Raw genomic sequence first — 25,856 nt, forward strand, 5'->3', positions numbered from 1 at the left:
CATATTTAAAATTATGTACTATACATTAATTACATGTCATGCATTATATTCCAAAGTTCAGCAAAATTTTTAAGATTGCACATTCTGACGAGGAATGGATTCCATTCCTGAAGAAGACATTTGTCAATACACATCAAGGGAAGATCAACCTCACGATAAACACACACACTGAGTAACACATTATTGGCAAAAAGTGTAAAAAGTACGATTTTACCTATAAAAGCTTATTCCTATAACCAAGACAGATTTATCCGCCAGCCCCCTTATTTTTGGAATTAAAGACACTGATTAGAAAAAAGAAGAAGCAAATCACTGTTAGGTTTAGAAAGCGTCTAACCAAAAAGAAAGCCTAATTAGGTACTACTAGAGAGTACTTAAGTATATACTACTAAAACATTGTTGATAGGGCTGCTGTGTGGCCTATCAATGCCTCTAACTCCTGTAGATTTTAACACTAGATTTGGTTCTATGAACGCTCTCTCCTTGAGGTAAAATGTCTGCCATCTGCCTGTTTTGCATGGATGGCCATAAATACCACGTTTTTGATGGATTTTATTTTGCAAATACTAGGCCTTAACTTTCACCAAAACGGAAGCCCTGCTGAACAAATAAACAATGTGCCCCAGGACATGAAGTTAAATATTAGAAACAGAGGAAGATGTTACAGCCCAGGTTGGCTTGCTGCACCTCTGTCCACACTCATGTTCCCCTAGACAAGGAGGCCTTTGCTTCCTGATTCTTTTAGTTGGGACTTTGACTTACAGACCTCATATGCTTCCTTTCCCTTTTCTCACTGAAATAAAAACTCTCACACAATATACATGACCATGCTGTAACAGTACAAATTAAGTTTATGAATGATGTCCTTCACTTATTGCCCCTTTCTCTCGTACAGTGATATCTGTAACTCACTAGCTGTAGGATTGCCAAAGCTGAGTGATTTGTAATATGATACTTCCAGAATCTCCAGAGTAATTTCAGCATTAGTTACTAATAAAAGTTGGCTCTCTGCATTTCTTAACCTTGGGAACATGAACCTTTAAGACTTAGAGATCAAATACCAGCATTCCCTTAGGACTGCTGTACACATCTGCATTTCTGGACATAGGACATTTTTTTGTTCCTAATCAAGTATAATCTCACTTCATAACTTCTGCTTTTGGCTCAGTGCTACCTAGATTTCTAGGCAAGCAAAGAAATGAAGTCCGAAGATTTTGTGCTTAGTGGTTTGGAAATTTGGCAAATACTATATTAAAATGCAACTATTTGGTCTTGAACCTCAACATGGTGAACTTTAGTTAAAAATGCAAAGAAACCAAAGCAAGGCTTTATATATCCCAAATGTGCACCTGCATTTTGATGTTGCCAGGTATTTGTACTAACAACTCTGTTTTTTGGGGCAAAGCAGAATGAAGAGCCCCCCTAATTTCCCTCTGGGATCATCCAGTCTTTTGAAGTAATCACTAATTCCTGCTTACGTTTCCAAGTCAGGCATCCAAGGGTTGCTATTCCTGGCTGATCTTGCTCTGTGATTAAATGGACTGAGTATTGGTCTCTGCATTGAAGTCCAAACCGATTCAACATGGAAAGTTAGTTCAAGGATTTCAACCACCTTTAAATTATACTTAAAGCCAGTTATGAACATAGCTTGAGTTATTAATACATGAAATGAAATGAATGAAAAATGCATTCTGACTCACCAAACCCAAGGATATCATTTTTAATACAACTTGCTCAGTTTTGATCTTTTTGGGTCCAGTTAAAAATATTGACTTTATTTTCAAATAATTTAATATAGCATGCATTAGCACTCTTTGGAACCTCAAACCCATAGAATATAAATGATTCTTATGTTCCAATAATTGTGAATATAAGTTACCTATAAAATAGAATTTCTATGAATATTTAGCCAGGGCAGGACATTTTATGGCCCTACATTTCATTAAAGTTAGTGGCACGGACTAAATTTAGGCTTAATTTACAAACACTTTCATGTAATATCTGTAGCTTTTATTATATTTATTCATTTTATAAGGTTAAAAATGGGGAAAAACAATCACAAAGTATCATAAACAGTAATGGTTAGGAAAAGAATATACTTCACCCAAAACTGCCTTATACAATAGCTGTGGTTTATTTATGAATTCATTCATTGCTGTTGGTTGAGAGCCAATATGTGTAACAGTTAAAAGTATGGGTTTGATTTAGAATCGGGCTTGCATTCAAATGCTAGCTCTGCTACTTATTAGTTCTTTGACTCAGAGTTAAGTTTATTATGGCTTTAGACCTTAGTTTCCTCACCTGTCAAACAGGGCGTTGGGAAAATAAAGAGAGATGATTCAGGAGAAGATGCCTAGTATAGAATTGTGTCATAGACCTCCACAAATGGGCATTTTTTTTTTTCACTAATAAGCATCTTTCCTTCTCTGTAAGCTCCTTGACGGAAAGGGCTATTTCTAGTACTTCCTAATATATCTTTCAGTACTTAGCTTTGTAACATGGCAGAAAACACACTGATTTAGATATCACAAGATCTGTGTTAACATTCAACCTCACTACCTACTAGCTATGTGATTTTTACAGAGTTCTTATGAAATCTGGATCTTAGGATCTATCTATAAAATGGGAATAATGTTTTACACCCAAGTGTTCTGATAGGGCCCCAAAAAGGGTACAGATAAAACACTTTATAAATGATAAAGTATTGTTGAAATTTAGGTTATTATCACCATTTTACTCTACTTGAATTACGAATTACTATTTTCTCTCCTCTCTGTCAATGTAAGGATTCATTGAGAAGATGAGAAGACAGACATTTGTACCAGGAAGTGAGCTCTAAGACACTGGATCTGCTATCACTATTATCTTGGACTTCTCAACCTGAACTGTGTGAAATAAGTGTGTGTTTTAAGCCGTCCAATCTGTGGTATTCTGCTACAGCAGCCCATGCTGACTGAGACGCCACCAAAGGTAGCTGTAGTGCACAGAATGAAGAGGAGCTTGCAGTGATGGCAGCTACCATCTGGGCTAAATATCCAAGAGGACATAAGAGAAGTTAAACAAAATCCCCTCAATTCTACATCTGGAAATGAGTAAGACTTTAGCTCTTACCAGTTTTGGAAACTACAAGAGGACTGCCTGGGGTAGAAAAGAGTACTTTGTGACATGACACCTCTGCCTGCTAAGACCACCATTCAGAGGTGTAGTGGACACATAGGACCATGGTCATCTTTATGAGGAGTCTCTTCAAACAAACTGAAGAAACTCAAGTGTGCACATCACCTAGCGGAGAGAGCTGTGACTTTAATTAATAAGGCACCAATCTTTGACTGAATGCTACTAACCAATAAACCACTGGAAAATGAGACCCAAGACAATACTCTGCCTGTGTTCCACAACGAGCACACAAAGGGTATCAAAGCATGTGCTCCAGCATATGTGAACAAAGGGCATAAAGACGTGTGAGGCAGTATTACAACACCAGTTCAAACACGTGTTTAACCATGTGTGAGCGGAAGGGTGCTAAACCATGTGGTAAAGCAAGTGTGAGAGCATATTCAATTACAAATGTTTCTCATTTGGGAGCTTAAATTATTCTCTGCTTAATCTAGTGTTGCTAAGCAATCTGTATTGTCCTAACTTAACAAGATAAACTTAAAAACTTAAAAAAATTAAAGCTAGAATTCTTTTTGCCTGTCTTAATTTCATCATGAGGAATTTACATCTATAATTTTTAATAAACACAGTCATCTTTTGCTTGTGAAAGCACAAACAGGGTAATGCTCTATCTGCAGGAAGGCAACAGAGACTAGGGGTGAATGAACCAGGGTGTTTAGAAGATATGGCGACACACTGCACCCATTTCAAGTTTGGCAAGCCACATGGTCTACTAACTCAGAGTGCCTACCACATCGCAAGTCTACTGATTTAGAGTTTCTTGGCCACCACTAGGATTCTGCTGTTTTCAATTTAAAAATATATGTATCACTGCTCTAGCAAACAGAGATTTAGTCAATTCTTATTGCTAGCAAAATGCGACAAGAGACTGGCTTTAAGGTATACCTGACACTATTTGCTAAATATTGTAATTCATGAATCTACAGTTGCTGTTACAAACTTCCATTCCAATGCAAATGAATCGCTGTATTTTAAAATAAAAAATTCAACTCTGGATGTCACTTAAAACAGAAAGAAAGTAGGCAAACTCAAATGTGTTGTTTGATGCCTTGCTATGGGGTGAGAAGAGTATAAAATAAATACACATATGATAATATAGAGAAAAAAATTCCAGGTAGCTATTTTTTATTTTGCTATGAAATGAAGCTCTAGGCAAATAAATTAATAAACCTATTTAAGCCCACACATTTCTTGACTCATAACAGATATATAATCAAGTATGTTTTAAAAATACAAATACAAAGAACAAAAAAGGGAAAGATCTCTAAGTTTGTATTTAAATTCCATTTCTCATGCAGTACTAATTAATATGGCTTCTATTGCTTAACCAGAATAATCTGTATATAAATACTATTTAATTATATCTACAAAAATAATTTTGTTTATTCCTTCTTAAAAAAAACCATGCTCAACAATTAGAATAAAAATGTTGCCTTCCCCATTACCTTCTGCTCCAGTTCATGGAATACTTTATTGAACAACAACTAGCAAGAGAGAAATAAACAATTAAAGCTAGTGTCTTCTGCCAACCACCCTTGCAGTACAGGTCACTGAATTTCTGAATACTTATCTCTTCCTGTTCGCTTGTGTCACTTAATGATTTGTTCATGTGCTTCAGTACATAATCAAGAAAATGTAATTCCTCAGCAGAAAAAGCATGGATTTCTGACTGCTGTGATCTGACTCTTCACTTAAACACATTTCAGAGTACACATTAACAAAGCAATGATAATTATTTTCATTTCTTGACAACTCAGTCCAAATTAAGGAAGCAAAGAAAACAGAATCTGATCAAGGAAATAATAAAGTTGTTCATAGGTTTTCTTTGTTTAATTCTGTAGTCTTCTTTTGATCAAAGAAATGACTGATGAGGAAATTCATTTCCTCAATCCTATGTTTCTTCAATATTAAGACACTTTACCCTTGATAGCGGAAAAACAAATACAGAATACAGATAGTTTATTTTCTGTGAATACTAAACACTCTCTGAAATCTGAAGCTATTTCACTGAGACTGGTCCCAAAATGCATGTAAATCAGGCTCAGAAATAATGCCTATGCTGCAAAAATTGTAAAATATCCCATAAATTTTGCTGGCTGGGAAAAACTATGAGGATAAGAATGTGTTTCTGAGTACTCAAAACCAGAGAACCGTCAGTCAGGTCAAGGAAACTGAAGGCCCATGTTCTGAGTCAGGTAAGCATGCAAATATGTTCTACTTTACCAACACAGAATAAGATAAATAGACTTTTGAGAGAATGCTTCTGAATTTCCCTCACCGTGCCCATCTGACTGTATGTAATAATTTGCCTTAAGTACATTTTTCTCTGAACATGGCATACTCAGTAAGCAAAACATACTGAAGGTAAGGAAAGAGAAGAGGCTCTTTAAATATTTCTCTCCAGAGCACCTTGTTGTACAGCATTGAGTACTGAGGTACTTAGCAAGCCTTGAATAACAATTTTTACTTTCAACAAAACTTTGCAGGGGATAGCAAAAATGACTAGAAACACCATTTTGGCTTCTTTCTATTAGAAGTAAGCATCATTAACTTTGGGGTGTGGGGGTGGGTCCCAAGCTTTCCCAATTTCATTCCAGGGCTATTGGTTGAGGGGCCAGGTGAAGACTGTTTGCCAGTGGGGACACAATGCATCCTCATTATGCTCTCCACCTGCCTCAAGCTTTGTGCTGTTCCTGGAATGAGCCTGCCAAAGAGTCCCTGTAAGAAGGAACTGTACCTAATAAAGTAGCGCCATATCTGCAAGTGACTGCATTTAAAGCAAGGTAGAGAACTTGCACAAAGTTGAATGTTCCAAACTGAAGCTGGGCAAGGGCCTTTTAAAGCTGGCACCACTTCCCTTGTTATGAACAAAACAACCATAGTAATCATGGGAAAAATAAAAATCAATGCAACTAAACCAAGTCCTTTTATCCTTTTCAACTTAAGCATTAAAAACAATCTTTTAAAGGCTCAGGAAAATGTGATGGTTTTTATGAATCTAAATCCTTATGCCCTTTTTTTTCCACTGGACACGCTTTCTTACTTCATGTTTATAGAATTAATTGACCCCAAAATTAGAACTACTGAGCTCTTAAAAGTGTTTTATGTAATTAAATGCAAATGCTTCAATGTGAAAAAAAAAAAAAAACCCAAACTTGTAAATACCATGCAGAAAAGTTCAAGGTAAAGTACTATGTTAACATAAATAGCTCTCTACATTTGAACTTTCATTGTTATGAATCAATAGATAGACCTCAGAAACACTTCTTTTATAGTTCAGATTATCCAGTAAGAACATTAATTTATAACTTTAAAGTTAGCTGATTAACTCTGGAATGTTTGCTTTCTGAAGCCAATTTCAGATTAAGAACTTTTTTTTTTTGGTTTGGTACTGGGGTTCAACGAGGGCCTATGTTTGCTAGACAGGTGTTTACTATTTGAGCCACACTGCCAGCCCCTTTACTTTGGTTATTTTTCAGATAGGGTCTTGCTTTATTCCCTGGATTGCTGGGCTGGGCTGGCCTGGACTGAGGACCTTGTATTTATGCTTCCCTATAATTGCTGAGATGACAGGCACATGCCACCACACACTGCTTTTATTGTTGAGGTGGGGTCTTGTGAATTTTTTGCCTAAGCTGGCCTTGAACCATGAACCATGATCCTCCCAATCTTTGCCTCCTGAGTAGCCAGGATTACAGGCTTCAGTTACTGTGCCTGGCTCAGATTAAGATTTTTTTTTTTAAAAGATTGAATTGTCAAGGTTTGTTTAAAGAAGGTTAGAAAAAGTTTACTCAAAAAAAAAATGGTACTAACTCTGCCACTCATAGGCATACTTTCAGATTTATAAAGTTTTCTTCTAAATGTATTTCTTGCCAGATCTTTGCTAAAATTCAGGGAGTGAAGTTGGCAAGGTTCATGTAAATTAAAGTCAGTAGATCACCTGCTCTTTTGTTCATTAGTCCATTTATACTTCTACCCACACACCCATCCATCCATCCACCCACCCATCCATTTCCTGAGTGTCCATTCTGTTCCAGAAATTCACAAGGCTCAGGGGATCTAAAGTACAATAGATTTCAGTCCCTGCATTTTATATTTTATATTGTGAATGTAACTTGAGCTTCGATTCAGGCAAACTTTTATTTAAAAAAATTTACATCTTTAAACCTTCTATGTTTCCCTATCTAACACTGTACAATGAAATTAATAAGAGTTTTGTCATGAAAAAAAGTTTCAAGAGGTAGAAAAATAGTTCTCAGCTCATTTACTTGTGTTTTGGTACTTATTTAATGTTTTGATTCCATGTTTTTGTGCTTAGGAGTTTATCAGAGGTTAGGAATCAAAATGAGAAAAAAAATAGCAAATATTTGTATTTGCTAATGGTGTTTTGCTTGTGCTCATGAGGGAGACATTCACTCATCAAACATTTATTGAATGCATATTATACACCAGGCTCACTGACAGGGTGATGCAGAGATGAAAGCTAGTCCCTGCCCTCCAGGGTCCCACTGTCTAGTAGGGAGATGGGCAAGGAACCCGACAAGGACAACACAGCAATGGTTCCCACCATGCTGTGTGCAGACCACTGGAGGGACAAGAGCTGATTGCAGGCAGTGCATAGATGATTACTTTTTATTTTAAGTATTCATTAATACTTTAAACATTTTATTTCAGACTTTGAGCTACGCATTTATTTTAATGGGTGAAAAAATGCATAGCCAGTGTATTAAAATCATGGTTATTGTGTGATAAGGTACAAATACTTAAATTTAAAAGAAGGTATGTGGGCTAGGGGTGTAGCTCAGTGATGGAACATTTGCTTAGCATGTGCAAGGCCATGGGTTCGACCCCCCAGCACTGCCAATAAAAGTGTACCAATTTAAAGAAAAACATTAACATAAGTGCTATATAGAGATAGCAAAAAAAAAAATGATGTAGTCAGGTCACTGAGGCATGGGAAGTACGGCAGGCCAAATGCAGATTAAAGGGATACCATGTTACCCAGCTGGAATTCTCACTGTGGGTTCCTGAGTCTGAAGTACAGTGGCAGGAAAGAGGCAAGTACTTCCAGGTGGGGAGTGGAGCGATGGCACTAACATTGTCTGGGTAACTCAGAGCATTTCAAGGAAGATGGGGCTAAAAGAAGAGAAGTTGAAATGAAAAACAAGCACACTATTAGGACCCTTCATATGTAGAAGTGTTGGATGGAATCTCAGAAGTCACTTGTAATACCGTCCGTAATTAACTGTAAAGACCTCCTGCTATAAAGTGACAGATATGCATGCACCAGGTACTTTTAATCTACATCCTAAGGTACTGAGTTTATGACTTGGTCTAATGGGAATACACACTTGGGAGGTGTTTAGTTAACATTTGAAAGACTAATGAAAAGCCACAATCCAGAGGCAGATAGGCATAGTGTGGCAGCTATCTTTATTTTACTAATTAGCTACTCTTAATTAGTATAACTAATACTGATGAATTAAGACATTAGAAATGGTATGGAAAATATGTGGACGGGCTTGGAGTAGCATCATTAGCACTTCTACAGCATGCACAGAAAGGTTCTAAGAATCTAAGGGTGAGGTGTCTTTTCTGGATGGTGTCCTTGACTTAGGATTCTGGCTTAGTCCAGCATCCGTCCAATTAAAGGAGGATTTTTATACTACTTTGACTAGAAGGTTAGCTGACTCCTGATGCTAGAATGTTCTCATATCAACCTTAAGTGAATATCTCATGCAAGTTGCTGTCAGTTCATCCTCCATCAGCAAAGAGGACAGGGACTTCTTTGGGCCCATGGGACAAGTTGGGTAACTTTTGTGTCTGCTTGCTCACACATATTTCTATGTACAGCAGAATTCAGTCTGCAATTTGCCTTCATCTGACAGGGTATTTGGGAAGCAGGTATAACCCTCAACAACTTCTAACTCATCTGTCTTCAACTGTGGCCACTGTCTACCAGAAAAAACCCCTAAGAATTGTGAAAGACCAAATTTGGTAGAGTTATATCCGTGCTAAATGAGCTCCCTCAGTGAGGTTGAGCAATTTGCCTAATGTCACACAGCTAGTTGGTGCTATAACTGAGTGTAGAATGTAGGGTTTCTTGTTGTATCTGTATAGCCAACCAACGGTTGCTGAAACAGAGATGCTCATTCCAATTATCTGTGAAACTGAAGTAATACAATGTATGCCTCCAGCCCTGATGATTTTGATTCCATAGGAAAGCTGGGGTAGGAGCATAAATGTGTATGTTTTTAAAAAGTTGTGCAGATGACTGTGATTCACACACACACACACACACACACACACACACACACACTACGGAGGATCACTGGGCTATCCCACAGATACTAAGAGTACCATTAATTACATGTTTTCTGTATGCCTGGCCCTGTGGTAGGTGCTTGACAGGCTCTATATTGTTTCATTTTTACAATAAATCATTAAATAAAGCATCCCTAGCATTTTACAGCTGAAGAAAACAAATTCAGAGAGAACTCCAAAGTGACAGAACACAAATGATAAGAGACTGAGATTCCACCTCAGATTCTCCTGTCTCAATGGTCTCTGTTCTTAACTATGATTCCCTACTGCAGACAATGGGGTATAAAGTTGCTCAAAAGAATTTCTGTTGCTTGTGTCACAAACCTACAGGTGACAGGTGGATAACATAAGCCAGTAAATGGCTCAAATAGAAACTGGGGTGAGCCGAAGACCATGTTGTTAGACACTATTTGGAATGTTTTAAGAGTAGCAGTGGAGAGCACCTGAGACACTCCTACACTGCTACAGAGATACAAGATGGTTCAGCCATCTTGGAAACAACTTGGGAGGTTCTTATAAAATTAAGCATGACTCAGTAGTCCAACTCCTATTTACTCAAGAGGAAGGAAAACCTATGTTGTAAAAAGATAAGTACACAAATGTTCACAGCAGCATTATTTTTATAAGCCCCAAACTAGAAGCAATCTACATGTTCATCAACTTGTAATAAATAAAATGTAGTAACCTTACTCTGGAATATTAGTCAGGAATTAAAAGGAATGAAATATTAATACAGTTACTAACATGGATGAATTTCAAAACCTCGATGGTGAATGAAAGAAGCCATATCTGAAAGACTACATATAGTATAATTCCATTCACATGAAACTCTAGAAAAGTATCAGAAAGCAGATCAATGATTGTCTATAGCAAGTGGGGGAAGGGAACTGAGTGCAAAGGTAGTAGGGGAAACTTTTTAGTGTGAGAGATCTATTTTTTTATCTTGATACATCATGATGGTACAAAATTGTATACAATTACCAACATTTAGCTAACTAAACTTAAACTGGCTGATTTTTATTTTATGCAAATAAATTTAAAAAGCAAACAAAAAACTATGTAGATCCTAAAGGGAAAACAAATTCTGTAGGCTACTCACAGACTACCAGTTTCCATGTTAGCTGCCCCCAAAGAAATACAAAACATGACAAGAAGTTATCCATCATCCTCCCCAGAGCTGGGCACAGGAAGAATGATTAAGTGGTCTCTTCCTCCACCAAATGCAAAATGCTCCCATGCTGCCCCCTGGCTGTCCAGTGTCCCCTGCCAGGGCACTCCATCCATACCCCTTCCTACAGGTGTCTCCCAAACTGCCCCTCCCTTCAGCTCCCAACTTCCTTCACTGAGAGGCTGCCCCTCTTGCACCTTGCAGATTCACCTTTGTTACAGGTGACCAAGTAGTACCCATGGTCCACACTGATTCCACAATAAAGCCCTGACATCTGCAAAAGATACATGAGACTTGGCCCAAGTTCAGTTATGACCTTTGGGTTAGGAAATACTTGGTGGAAAGGAGGTTTCTGGACCCTGCCACAGAGTGATTTCCCTGTTTTGTTTATATATTTTGTCATCAATATTATCCTTAAACACTAAAAATTAAAATTTGCAAGTAGTCTGAATGGAGGATATACAACAGGACAAATAAATCTTAGAACCCAACCATCAAAACTCAGAGTTTCTTAGATATTAGGCTGAGGAGCTCTAAGACATGATAAAATTAGCCAACCATATACTTTTGGATTTTTCTGAGCCTCTATAAATCAAAATAATTTGATTTAAAATAAAAACACTAGCTATAACATCAAGTTGATGTTAGTAGTGCAAGCTATAAAGTTAAGTTAAAAAGAAAAAGCCTGCATGTAAAATTCTGTTTATATTGGAATCAATACCACACAAATAAAAATGTCAAAATATGAATAAAAACTCTTTAAAAAATGGGGACAAGTTAATTAGAATTATATTCAGTTTTATTAGTTTAAAAAAATTTTTTTTTTTTTTGCATTGACATTACAATGTGTAATCAGAAGAAAAAGAAATCCTACTGACTGGTCCTGGCCTAGATGCTGTGTGTGGACAGTGTTCACTCTTCCTTCTCCTCAGAGACTGGAAAGGCCTAGGTATTGCTGAGTTCCTGCCAGGTACACTCAAGTATTTCATCAACACTTTAGTCACACTGATGAAGAGGACATTCTTCCAAGGCTGGCTGCAACTCCATTTGCAAATAGAACTATTACACAATAGCTAAGCTATGAGAACAGCCAAGGTGCCCCACTACTGATGAATGGATTAAGAAAATGTGGTATTTATATACAATGGAATTTTACTTATCCACAAAGAAGAATGAAATTTTATCATCTGAGGTAAATGGATGGAACTGAAGAACATCATCTTAAGGGAAGTTAGCCAGACTCAGATGGCCAAAAGCTGCATGTTCTCTCTCATATGTGGAATATAGATCTGATATAAATGTAACAATATTATGAAACACTGGTTACACTAAAGGGAGGTCACCAACAAGAGGGGTAGGGTAAAAGAAGGAAACTAAGAACTTGAATATGGCCGATATACTCTTTATACAAGAATGAATATAAAAATTTTAAACTGCCTGAAACCACCATAAGAAAGGGACTAAGGTAGAATGAAGAAAATTAGAGGAGATAAACCAATTGGGGTCCTAATACATACACACATGGAAATACCAGAAGGAAACTCCCCGTGTAGCTACCTTTATCTTAAGCTAAAATGTCATGTTTTTCTTTTTATCTTTTTTTTTCTTCTACAAAATCTGAGAATAGGAGGGTGCAACAGGTCCTGCCCAGGAGGAGGGCTGGCACCAGTGGGAGGGAGGAGGTGATGGAGAAACGGGGTAGGAGGGTGAAAAAATGTGTACTTATGTATCTAAATACAAAAATAAAAAAAATAAAAATGGGTTATTTTTTGTATGGTTATTAATACATTGTTATTATATGTGATCACTGAGTTTTCCTAAGCACATTGAAAACATGGGTTTTATCTCTTTAAAATAAGGAGAAATTAATTTTGAAGAAGTAATTTATGGAATAATGAAGTTCTTCAGACAAATGTATTTATAAGGAAAAACCATTTACATGTTATCCAGTATTCCTTTTTTGTGCAAAAAGAAAAAAAAAAATCTATTTTCTGCCAAAGTCTCAATCCTAGAAAACTTGGAAAATTTAAAATTAAACCTGCTAAAGTCCCCTGCATATTTAAGCTTTGGTCATTTCCCAAGGACTGAAATAAAGGTGTTCTGAGAAAACTCCTTTGAAAAAAAAAAAAAGAACTACTAACAGCCAGAGCACTTGATTAACAAAGCAGGTATGCACAAAGAACTCCAGTGCCAGGAGTTCATTCTGAAGTTTCATTCTGAATATTTTTTAAAAATGTTATCTTGACAAGACATATGGTTAATGCATTTTTCCCCAAAGCAAAACTGGGTTAAAAATTTCAAGTCCTATTAAAGCAAAATTGTTGCTTAAAATCAAAACAAAACAAACAAAAAACCAAAACAAAGTTGTAAAGTGGCTAGACCAGTTTGTTTCATCCGTGAGGGGAAGTTTGATTTGACTCCAGCCTAACTGGGCTCTCTGATGTGTGAACTCCTAATGTCCTCCAGGCTCTGCCTTTGCCTCTTCTCTATCCACACACGAACCTACTCTCAGGGAGCAATTGGATTATGGATACTCAGCAGAGCTGGAGAACAGATTACAGCAGAGCCCACTCAGCATCTGGAGAGACAGCAAAGCATAATGAGCAAGAGTAGTCATTTTGGGAATTGGCTCAGGATGATCCCGTGCCCCTAAAGTAGGACCCCACCTTTGAATGGAAGTCTATTCTGTCCATATACATAGTTTCTAATATCTCACAGAATTCTTAGAAAACACTCAGCACCAGTGAAGGGCAAATAAGAACTTGTGAAAGAAACATCAATGGGCTACATGAAAACTAGAAAGAACTTGGCCTAGGGGTTAGTAGAGTACTTGCTTAGCAAGTGTGACGTCTTGAGTTTTAAATCCCAGCATTGCCCACCTCCAAAAAAAAAAAAAAAAAAGAAAAACCAAAGAAAAAAACACTACAAAACACTATAAAGTATTTGGTCCTTTCTGCCCAGAGCACGTATTATATGCTCAATAAAGAACACTGATGGACAGAAAATGTAGAACCTAGGTTTTTAGGTCACTTAATCTAGGCAAGCTTTTATTCTCAGTGGGGGTAAAGATGGGAAGCAGGGCAGCTGTGCACAACTGCAAACATGTTCTAGGTGATCTACCCAGTTCTGTTAATGTGAGAACATCTGAAAATGAAGAGCCAAAAATCAGAGTTGGCAACAACCAGCTTATCTAATTGCAAGCCATGTCTGCCTTGCAAGATGCTATCTTCCTACTGATGTTCATGCTGTTCCCATAGCTTGGAGTCCCTTCTAACTTGTTTGGACAAATCCTCCCAGTCTTTCAAGGGCCATTACAGGGTCATTTCTTCCATGAAATCCTCCCTGATTGCTCCAAGCTGGCAATAATCTTTCAGTTTTGGGAACTGAGGTGTTATGTCATCATTCATTCTGAACCTGCATTTTCCCTGATTTTTTACCTCTGATTAAATGTGAGTTTCCTGAGGCAGCAATACCATACATCCCTATATACATCTCCAGGTACCCTGTACAAAATTGTGGATTGAGTTAACATTTTCCTAATAGATGCTTCCCAGAATAAAAACATTAATAGGGGGAAACTAGATCCTGTAGGTCTTTTTTTTTTTGGAAATTGTTGGAGATTAAACTTTTCCCCCTGAGGGGCAGAGAAGGGAAATGAGGGGTATGGAAATGCATAGGCTGCCTGGCCTGCAGGAGGGGCTGGGTAAGGCTGCCATGCTATAAACCACAGCAGACATGCCTTGTCTTCAAGATGCATCAGTGAGGTAACACACATGCACAGGAAATCAACGCGAGTCAACTCCCTGTATAGCTGTCCTTATCTCAACCAGCAAAACCCTTGTTCCTTCCTATTATTGCTGATACTCTCTCTACAACAAAATTAGAGATAAGGGCAAAATAGTTTCTGCTGGGTATTGAGGGGGTGGGGGGAGAGAGGGAGGGGGCGGAGTGGGTGTAAGGGAGGAGGTGGGGGCAGGGGGGAGAAATGACCCAAGCATTGTATGCACATATGAATAATAAAAAAAAAGATGTACCAGTAGATTCCATCAGTGAATACAGATATTGTGGCTGACTTTGCCAGGCAGAATTTGAATGGCCCTTAAACCTGCCTAACTATATTACTTGGAGAGATACTTAAACCTCAAAGAAGATTCATCTAAAGAAACTGACATGTGGGATTTCATTTTCCCTAAGGCTTCCATGCCTAGTGTCAGCAAATCGTCAATAATTAAATAGCAACAGTTAGAACAAGACCACCCAGGCATACTGGCCCAAAGGTTGAGCTACAGAAATTGTTTGTATGCATGCCCTGCTTATGGAGGGCAATTTTAAAGGTCACCCATGGTCTCCAGTTTAAAATGATGACTGATACATGACTCTTGATGCTGCATTTATCAAAGTGCCTATTACATTCAAATGAAAAAATAGAAGATGATGAAAATGTATACCCCCAAAACTTACATCATAAGTTGCCAGAGTTTGGAAGGGGTTTCTATTACTACAAAAAATGAACTGAGTTAAAAAATGCCAGAAGTCATTCACCTCCCCCAAAGTCTTCAATCAGATAAAAAAAAGTACAAGATTTGTGACAAGCAAAAATTAATACAGTTTCTCTTAAGACAGGATACTGCAACTGAGGAGGTATGGGCTGCTATATGTACTCCTTTTTCTTCACTCTCCTCAGCTTGTCTCTTTTCTACATGCAGTAAGAAACTGGAGCTCCCTGTAAAACAATAAATCAATATTAGGAAGCTACTGGTAAAGTGTGGCATGGTGTACTGAATCCTGGGAACTGCAGTCTTCACAATTTATAATAAGTGTGTTTGTGTGTGTGGTGGGTGGTAAAGTTGTAAAAGAGATGAGAATTGTGTACGCAAGGGTTGGACATTTTTCCTGCTAGAGTTAAGGAAAGAGAAGGAAGAAGTCTCATTTCCTTCCATGAAGACAGTCTTGAGACAAAGAGAATTGGGACAGAGCTGAGCATATAAAGTTGCCATTCATTTGCAAATCCAAAAAGAGGTAATGAAAAGTGACCAAACAAAAAACTTCGAAACATGTACAAATGATGGAAAAAAGATAATTTAGAAACCTGGGAAAAGAAAAGTACATTCTAAAGATTCACAGAAAGCATGCAATTCTGGGAAATATGTACTAATGAAACCAAATTGCTTGGCATCCTCAATAAAAATGGTAAGAAGACAGAATCTTAATTTATTTATTTACTTTGGCGGTACTGGGGTTTGAACTCAGGGCCACACACTTGCTAGGCAGATGCTCTACCACCTGAGCCACTCCACCAGCACCCCTCCAACCCTGCTTTTTTTGTGTTGGACATATTCAGTATAGGGTATTGAGGAACTATTTGCCCAGGCTTGGCTTTGAAATGTGATCTTCCTGTTCTCTGCCTCCTGAGTAACTAGGATCACAGGTTTGAGCCATCAGTGCCTAGCACAAGGCCAGAAGATTTCTATAGATTCCTAAGAAGGACAGGATCTAAAAATATTATGCCCAGCCCAGTATACATAGACACATACATACATATGTGCCACACATATGGAATTGGTGGCAATTCCTATATATGAATCACTATATATACAAATCATATATACCTTTCTTGAAAAAGTACTGGAAGATCTAGCTTAGCTGACTACAATTCTAGAAAATTAAGAAGCCAAGAGTGGGAAGTCATAAGTAAGATGAACAAATTATTTTCTTTAAGGATGCTGCACTAAGAGCATAATATAGTCTATGAAGACATATAGCATCAATGCATAACTTTAAGCTAGATAAACTTACATGCCTAACATATAAGAAATATTTTTATAAGGGAATATTATATAACCATTATAATAATGATTACAGTTTTTAGTGAAATGGGAAAATATTTTCAATATAATCTTAACACAAATAGTAGAATACAGAATTGTATATGTTGTTTATAAGTAAAATAAATAGAAAAAAGTTGGAATGAAAAACTTTAACAGTTGCTAACCTTTAGCCAGCATGAGTACAAATAAATCTGTCCCAGTTCCTACTTTCTCTTTAACTTTTCTTTTTTTTGAGACAGGATCTCACTATTTCCTAGGCTGACCTGAAACTTGTGATCGTCCTTTCTTAGTCTTCCAAGTATTGGGATTGTAGGTATGCACCACTATGCCCAGCTGTTCCCTGTTTCTTGATAATTTTTTTTCCCTGCAAAGTAAGAGGGTTTAAAAAAAACTTTTATAGTTAGAATATTTTTTTTTGAATTAGGAAAGATATAGTTACAAATACTGTGGAAATTTAAGACACAATATTCAGAAAAGCAACATAGCATAGTACATGAATCATGGCTGAGAGATGGAAGGAGTGCTTATCTTAAGGGAATAGCTTGTTTCAGAGTAGAGGAATCAGAATTTTTCAAAATGTAATTAATAACATTATTACTGTTTTATACTTTAAAGGGAAAAGTATGGTTTAAAGAGAATGCCCCAAAATAAAACATGGTCATGTCTTCAATATGTATTACAGAAAGAGAAACCTTTCTGATGCCAGCAACTGCTTTCTGCCCACAGATAGTTTCCTAAAGACCATTCAGGCTGACTTTCATGGTTCAACCAATTACTATTATTACAGCTTAGGCTAAGCTGCTGGAGGTCAGGGTCTTTCAATGTCTTACACTCTATTCCCAGCACTTAGCCCAGTGCTTTAAGTGCTCAAGAAACACTTGGTGAATGAACAAATAATTAATAGAAAGAAAGACAATTACATTTTATATGTACAACTTTTGACTTTTTTTTTTTTGGTCGGGCTGGGGTATGAACTCAAGGTTTTGTGATTGCAAAGCAGGCACTCTATCACTTGAGCCATATCTCTACTCCTATATGTACAACTTTTGGTCAAAAGACTTTTTGCATTCACTTAAGTTTTACAGCATCTCCAATGTTGAAAACTACATGGATACTGTGCTTCAAGAATTCTCATAGATTACATGCTCCATGGAAATAAAGTCAGAGCCAAAACCTCATGCCATATTTTTATTTCTCTTTTTCTATTTCAAAAGAAAAAGCTGTAGTTGATTCTAATTTTCCTGTGGGTAGAGGGAAGGGGAACTTTTTATGTGTGTGAAGAACGGCACCCCTGCCCTCAGTCATCAGAGGACGGTCCCTCCCAGGACACCTGTTCTGTCCAAGTTGAGTCCTGGGGATCAGGAGCTGGCTCTCAAATGTCCCACTACTCTACAACACTTACTCCCCACCTGTCTGATGACCGTGATAGCTTGGGAAGGCTCCAGCCAGGGAAAGCTGTTCCTTGGCCCTAGCACAGCGGAGCTAACAGCAGCTAATGTTCACCCAGGATCTGCTCTGGATCCAGTCACCCTCGAGTTCAAAACCGACTCTTTTCAGTCTAGCAGGCTTAGCTTTTCATCTTTATATAAATATGTTACAAAACCAGGCTTTCAAAAGCTAATTTATCAGTTTTCCACTTGTATTTAATATTCAGTATTCCAATCATATTAAATAGTTGGCTGACACTAAAAATGAGGATTGGTAAATTAATTATCTAAGAAGAAAACCATTAAAACCCAGAAGGTAAAATGCAATAAAAACAATCTTAAATACATAATTTAACATGTAATTCAAGGGAAAGAGAAAGAGATCCCACATCAAACTCCAGTTACAATACTGAAATAATGTTTTATTAAAAAATTCTAGCCATGAGAAAACTGTACATATGAAAAGTTTACATAAAGTCTTATAAAATAAGAGATCTTTTATCTTCTCTAGATCCATGAACTTGAAAATACTTTATCTATGCAATTTCAAGGCACATAAAAAACCCCAGTGAATAAATAAAATGTCTTTTTTTTCCTTTATACAGCAGCTTTAAAAATTATCCATATAAATAGCTTGGCCTTGAACAAACAGATTAAAAGTCTATAGCTTCAGATCAAGTATACAGAACAGAAAATGAATGCTTTTCTTTATTGGCCGGGCAAGTTTTCAACTAACTAAATTTCTATAAGGCCATTTGATGAGAAAGATTTAATTGGAGTACATGAAAAAATTTCAGCATTTTTAAGTGATATATTTATCAAATAAGTAACAGGCCATAATAAAATAATCGTGTGCTCTACACTCTGCACACATTCTTTGCATCTATTCATGACTTATACATATATGTATGGTAGACATGTAGTATTATTTAAAAGGCCATAATGTTTTCTAAATATGTAATTTTAGTCCAATGTGTGAAAATTCTCAATATTTTTCTAACACATGGAAAGGTTTTTTTATAATTGCTTATATAAATTAGAACGATTTAGGTGGTTTCACCTTTGCTTGTTTGCTTGAAAAAAACCTTAAATTCCATCAGAATTAAAAAGAATTTTCAATTTAATTTAAGGTAAAGATTATGTTGAAGCCCTTCCGTCATGTTAACTTTATAAGCAGATGAGGTCCAAGTTGTCAACTTCCTATGCACTCTAACCACAGCTGTAGCTAAACAGATCTTTCTAATACCACCCCCAGCAATCAAATTCTATCGCTGGGAGCCATTACCTTGAAGTTGCCATAAAAAGGGAAGTGGTGTGCTCCATATGGGGGTTAAGAATCAGGCAGTAACTTTCAGGCCTGGTAATCATGTGCCTCTCCTGTGAAGTCTCATTTGCCCACTCAGGCCCCAGAAATTTCTTCCTGTCATCTCCTTTGCCATCAATCTCTCACTTATAACATAGTTTTTATGTCCTGCTGCTTCCTAAACCATGTAAGCCAAGCTCTCAAGTTAGACATCAAGCTACCTGGGAATACAGTTTTGAGTTTTGGATTTCTAATGCCTAACATTTTTCCTTTTACCCAGTAAAATACCAAGCATTTGCTGCTGATGCAGATGCTGGTGCTGTTCCTGCCAGGATGCTGCTAAGAACATGGTTTCTATGGCTAAAACCAGGGCACTGGTCCAAATTTCACTCTGTATTGGTGAATACAGACTGTGGGCAAGACTCAACTTCTGCAGGCCTCAATTATGTATAACTGCTGGTTTGAATGTGTTCCTAAAGAGTTTGCATGTTGGAAACTTAACCCCTAAATTTACATGTTAACATTCTTTGGAGGTAGGGGCTGGAGGAGTTAATTAGATCAGATGACATCAAGAGGAGGGGGCCCTCATGATGACATCAGTGGCTTTACAAAAAGAAGAGACTCTGGAGCCTGCATGTCCTGCCTTGCCATGATGTCCTCCACCATGTTATCCAGCAAGAGGGCATCTACCAGATGCTGGGCAAATGCTGGCACCATGCTTTTGAACTTCTCAGCTTCTGGAACTGTGAGCCAAGTAAGTAACTATTCTTTGTAAGTAACCCAGTCTCAAGTATTTTGCTACAGTAACAGAAAATGGACAGACAATTTACATAAGGGTAATAACCATGATATCAATTTAGAATTTTATAAAGGTTATCTTAAATAAAATAATACTCATAAATGTGACTTATTATCCAAAAGGTCCTGTATACACTGTAATTGTTATGACTGTCTTTAAGGACTCACTTTTGACAAACTAATTTCCCAAGGAAGGCATCCCTGAATTTTCAGTTTGTTGCTGAACTTTGTAGACAAATTCAAATGTGTGCTTCTTTTATGCCAGGACCTTTCAAATGAACTAGAGAATCAAAATAATTCAGTGGTATTTAGCTGGGAAAATGGACACCGTTCTAAAACAGTGTCTAATTTCTAAACTTTTTTAGGGAGTTGGTTATGGGCTGTTTTGAAAATTTTATAGAAGTTTAATGGGAAATTACCAGAGAGATTCATATATACATATGCATTTTCATATATTCAGAAAACTTCAGAAGTTCAGAGACTCTGTGAAGCCACCCCAGGAGAAGGACCATTGCCCTAGGGCTTGAGACAGAACGTGTGGTTTCATAAAAACATATGGGGACCTCAGACATCTTTAGTTGATTTGGGAATAAAGTGTACAGTTTTTTTTTCTCATAATAAAATCATTAAGGCATCAGAAAAAGTAAAGTGACTTTGTCTTAGGTAAACAATAATTGATTATACAGGAAACTAGGGAGCTGTTGTTTCATAATTTCAACAACCCTCTTCTTAAAATTATGATCAAATTTACCATTTTGGCATCTTCCCCACTGATATTCACAGCTAGTTCTGATGGTTTTCGTGTAACTTCGCAAAAGACGTTGGTAGGGTTTTAAAAAAGACATTGGGGATGAGAAAAAAGATTAGGCTTCCTTTCTTATCTGCTTCTGCCTTGCCAAAAAATGTTGAGACAATTTAAAATGAAAAGTGAAAACAACCTTAATACTTGCAATTTGAGAAACATTTTAATTTCACTCTTGGATATTAAACATGTTACTTAACAAACAGTGTGTGCTTTTGCCATAAAAGCAAAGAATTCTTTCTTAATACCTAGATGACAAAGTCTTAAGATCTACACAGTTGTTTCTTATTATGGCTTCCTTGGAAAACATTTCTGGGAAAGCACAATTCCCAGCCACTTACTTTGTTTACAACAGACAAAACTGCTTGTGTGGTATAAATAGGAGTCTGTCTTTAAATGTTGCTGAAAAATAAAACACAACCATGAAAAGGAGCCATTTCCTGCCCTAAAGGTGGCTTAAAAAATTCGTAGCTACTTTAGGAACAGTACCAAAGCATAAATAATAATTATCAATTGCCGCATAATAAAAGACTAATTTTATAGGAAAAACCCCAAACAAAAACAAGCCACATATTCCAGAGATGCCCTCAAAATTGTCAGCATTTGGTTTCTTTACCCTGCAAGATTATGAAACCCTGCTTTGTCCCCCTCATTTGTGATGTATATCTATAACTCGTTCTTGTTTGTGCAGATAAGCCTTTCCTTGTCTCCCTAACTGCACTTTCAAAAGCAGATTCACAGTTGTGTGACTTTTGATCTGGGCAGCAGCTAGCTCGACCACCTGCACTGTGCATGAGCTGTTACTGAGCTTGCTTTGTCCCATCTTATAACACAGCAAGCCTTTTAAAATTGATGTGTGAATACGCTAATTTACAATGTGAGTGTTCAAACAAAAAAATATGGTAGTGGTAGTTGTGGTGGTGGCAGCAGAAGAAGGGGGAGATTTGTGAAGGGAGAAGTCCTAACCCTCGATTTATAAAGTTCCACTATTGTTCACTGCCTCTAGCATTGAATGAAACAGATGCGAAAGGTCTCCCTCAACTTACAGTGGAGCAGACAGTGGTGTAACAGTGCAGGGCCTGGGATTGTAAAATGTTGTTTGGTGATGGCATATGTTAATAAACAGCCATTTATGAGGGGGGCTGAAGGCTACATTACTTGTTTATAAGAAAGGCCTAGGGCTCCTCGCTTAAAGTTAACAGCTCAAGGCTGCATTCAAAGAAGGCATTGATGGTGAAGGTAAAGTGCTCCCTTCACACTCTACTTCCCATTACAGAATGGCATGTATTCTGGGGAAGAAAGGAAAATCATAAAAGAAAGGTAATTCAAGAATTAGGTCAAATTGTGGCTCACAATCAAGAAAAATATAAGATGTGTTTCCATTGTGGCTAAATAATAGACAAAATATTCTCTTTTTTGTGAACATACATATTTTACCTTTGAATGAACATGTTTATGTGTATCCAAAAGCACGACAGAGAAAAACTTGCAGGGTTTCAACTAAATTATACCCATATGGACCTGGATAGTAACTTTGAAACTATTCCTACTCATTCTTTCAAAGATGAAGCCTGAAGACTATTTGGTCATGAAGCCTGTACAGGGGTAACATGGCCCTGTGCTAAATGTAAAGAGGCTCCTGACTAGTAGGTTACAATTAAGAGAGGTTTGACCTCAGGGTCCTGCAGAGAAGTGGTAGGATAGAAATGTCTTCTCCTCCTAAGGGCAGAGATGTACCTGCAACCAGTAGTCACTTGACGCATGGTTTATCTAGGGCCCATCTCTGTGGCACGAAGGCTAAAGTTGTTTCATTTTACAAAGCAGTAGATCCTCTGTGTCTCCTGCTTTCTTTTCAAGTAGGAAAATTTCAACCTGTCTATAAATCTATATAGGGCTCTATTGAAAGTCTATACTTTGAGGGTACTAAAGTGACTCCGTGATTTTGTTTTATTTTTCTTTCAAATGTATTTCCTTCTTTATGTATTTCCACTGGCTGCACAATATTGTGGGGAGCTATCTAAACTCCTTCTTGGATTTTCTTGGCTGACGGTGTCTTGTGAGAAGTACCACTTTTGCACTGAAGACTTGGTGGGGAAAGTAGGAATTCACCCGGGATCAGGAGCGCTCATGAAGGTAATACCTGTACTTTTCGCCCATACTGTGGTCATGCTTCTTTCCGGCAGAAGCTCTGAGATTCCTGAAGGAACTATGCTTCACTCATTCCCAGTCCATTTGTCCATTTTCAGCTCAGGGTCTCCTGTCATTAATCAATGGGATTTTTACCTAATCAGAGCCAATCAGAATCAATATGACTCCACTCTATGATTTTTCTGTCTACTGGGAAGAAAAGACTTGCTATACTCAATGGGTGTCACTGATAGGCTGGCAAAACTGTTCTTATAAGGAGAAGCCCAGACGAAGAATAGAACACTCACTCAAGAGATCTGAGTGAGAGATAGGAAGAGCAAGACCCCATCCTGATGACATTGCTTTAACCCTTAAGATTCCATGGTCTTTGAAGTCACTTCTACTCTTGGTCTATTTAGTTACATTAGGCAATACATATCCTTTTTTGGTGTATAGCCAGTTTGATCTGGGTTTCTGACACTTGCATCCAGAAGACGTTGACTAAAATGGGTTGCAAATGGAGAATGCTCCAGATAGGAGTTACACACAAATCAAAGCAACAGAATTAGTGAGAAATCAAACTCACTTGGGTAGGGGACCTGGTGTCTGTCCAAAGGCAGTAGCAACTAATAAGGCTACAAGTTCACTGGCAGACCTCAGAGATGAGACAAAGGAGGACACACTTGTATCTGCAAGTGACAGGGAACTTGGGAGGCTTCTAAGCAGGGAAGAAACAGTACTAGTTTTGTCATATTCGGAAGGGCAAAAGAGGGGAGGAGGCACAGAGATTAGCTAGTGGGCTCCCTTTCCTAAATAGTACAAAGGAGAAGAAAAGCGTCTGAGCTTTGCTGTGCTCCAAGTGGAGCTCTGAGTACTCTGGGGGAGTTCAAGCAGTGTGACCAAACTGAGGGTTCCAGACAAAGTGAGAATGGTGGCTCCATTACAGAAACAAGGACATCAGGGAAAAATGATAGGATTTTATTTTTATTACTATTAATTTTTAATTAAAAAATTTCTAGGAAACTCTGGGAATGGAAAAAGCAAATGTAAAGTTCATCAACCTAAAATATTAATTAACATTTTGATTTTGGTCATTGCTCCCAGGTGTTTTAAAACAAGCAGTGATAATGATGATAATGATAATAGCAATAATAATTGCTAACAATGATAATAATGATAATTTACAGAGACCTTATTAAATACCAGGCACTGTGTGCTTCACATGCATTAGCTCCTTTAATTGTCCTGTGAATTTATGAGGTAAAGACCACTGTCATCCCTATCTTATAGATGAAGAAACTGAGGTACAAAGAGGCCAGATTCTTGCCAAAGGTAACAGCTACAAAGGAGAGCCAGTGCAGCACCAGAGCTTGCCTCCTATCCATAGGGCAGACACCTCTTGATGCCTCCATGGAATGTCATTTTGAATAATTAAACAAAACTGGAACTGTTTTCTACAGTGAGAAAGCACAGGTGATATGGGTTAGATAGGAAAATAAAACTTCCTAACTATGGTACTTGCCAAGGTCTGGTGGTCAGGGGGATTACAGACTCTCCTGCTGCACACTGTTGAATTTTATTGGTTCTAGTAACTGCTCAAAAATAAGACAGTTGAATAGGACTCCTCAAGAACCCACTTGCTTGGGGCTCCTTTTGGCATGGCAGCTGTATAACCTAGGCCTTCAACCTGTCCCAACAGTGGGATCTGGTAGTTTGCTGCTGCTTTCAGGACAATCGTCTGCACATTGAGAGTTGTCTGACCACTGCGAGGATCCTGATGCTGCTCAGAAGAGGGCTGCAGTCCAGCAGAGCAGGAGATCTAGGCATGGAGGTATAGCCTGGTGAAATTAACCAACAGTTCCCTGTTATTTTAAAATGGGAGTGATAATCCCTGCCTTCCTGAATAGTCTTGAAGGTGTCCTTTCAAACAGATTTCAGTAGGTAGTGCACAAAGTACAATGTGGATTCTGTATTTCCTAGACCAGTGAAACAGGAGGGGCACGGGCAGATGGGGAGACTGGCATGATTGCCAAAGTTTAATATTCAAGTGTTTTTTTTTCCATTTACTATAACAAGGGACTTGTTTAAGGAAACTGTTAACTAGACAATTGTTTCTCAGAAGAAATGGAATCATATCACAGCATATAGCATTGTTTTTCGTACACGGTTCTCACTGCTACCTTTTCAGCTGGCCTTGAATGTGAGCTCTTCCTGCATCCACTTCCAAGTATGTGGGATTACGAGCATATACTACCAAACCCAGCTAGTTCTGCTGCTTTCCACATGTGTGATGCTACATAGTTCACTTTACTTCACTGAGATTATCCTCATCTGTAAAATGGGAGATAGTGCTGCTTCCTGGTCATTAAGGGTTCCTTGCTGTTAAGGTTTAAATCAGATAGCATGTGTAAATCATGGCTCAGAGTTAGATGCTCATGGAGGGCTCGCCTCAGTGCAGCTGGTACTTATCCCTGACAGATTCAGATTCTGACTTTGACTGACACCAGAGTGAAATTATGGGTTTTTTGTTTGTTTTGTTTTGTTTTTGAGACTGGAATCTCACTATGTTGCCCAGGCTGACCTCAAACTCAGGGGCTCCAAGCAAATCTCCCAACTCAGCCTCTCAAGTAGCAGTGACTATAGATACGTGCCACCATGCCAGCCAAAATTTGTTTAAAGGCATAAGAATGTTATTAAATAAAAAAATACAAATAAGTAAATACAAAGCTGTTCTTTAGTTTGATAAAAGTACTACCCATTTTGGCCCTGAAGAGATCATAGGCCAAAGACAATGAGCCAAGTATATAGTAATAAATTTAGCCATACAAAAAGGACCAAGATTCAAAAACAAATTCTCTTCATAGCATTAATCTAGATCAGATCTTAAATATGCTAAGTCTGA

The 25,856-nt window shown here is 37.7% G+C and overlaps 1 protein-coding gene across 7 annotated transcripts in view; it reads right to left on the bottom strand.

Moving 5' to 3' along the window:
- Vti1a (vesicle transport through interaction with t-SNAREs 1A) overlaps positions 1-25,856 on the bottom strand; it is a 345,401-nt gene that overhangs the window by 102,196 nt on the left and 217,349 nt on the right. The window contains exons 9-10 of one of the 7 annotated variants that reach the window (XR_012449627.1): positions 16,761-24,792; positions 1-15,392 (exon numbers count right to left, since the gene is read on the bottom strand). The exon at positions 1-15,392 is cut by the window's left edge and continues 21,685 nt beyond it. The exons of 4 other annotated variants lie outside the window; for them this stretch is intronic. Coding sequence is in view for 2 of the 3 variants with exons in the window: in XM_074078313.1 (XP_073934414.1) it covers positions 15,350-15,392 (43 nt within the window). In the remaining variant the exon portion in view is untranslated. 2 more of the 7 variants (XM_074078313.1, XM_074078314.1) reach the window with 2 other exon arrangements.

Source organism: Castor canadensis, chromosome 7 (assembly GCF_047511655.1).
Source record: "Castor canadensis chromosome 7, mCasCan1.hap1v2, whole genome shotgun sequence".
In the NCBI taxonomy this organism is placed as follows: Eukaryota; Metazoa; Chordata; class Mammalia; order Rodentia; family Castoridae; genus Castor; species Castor canadensis.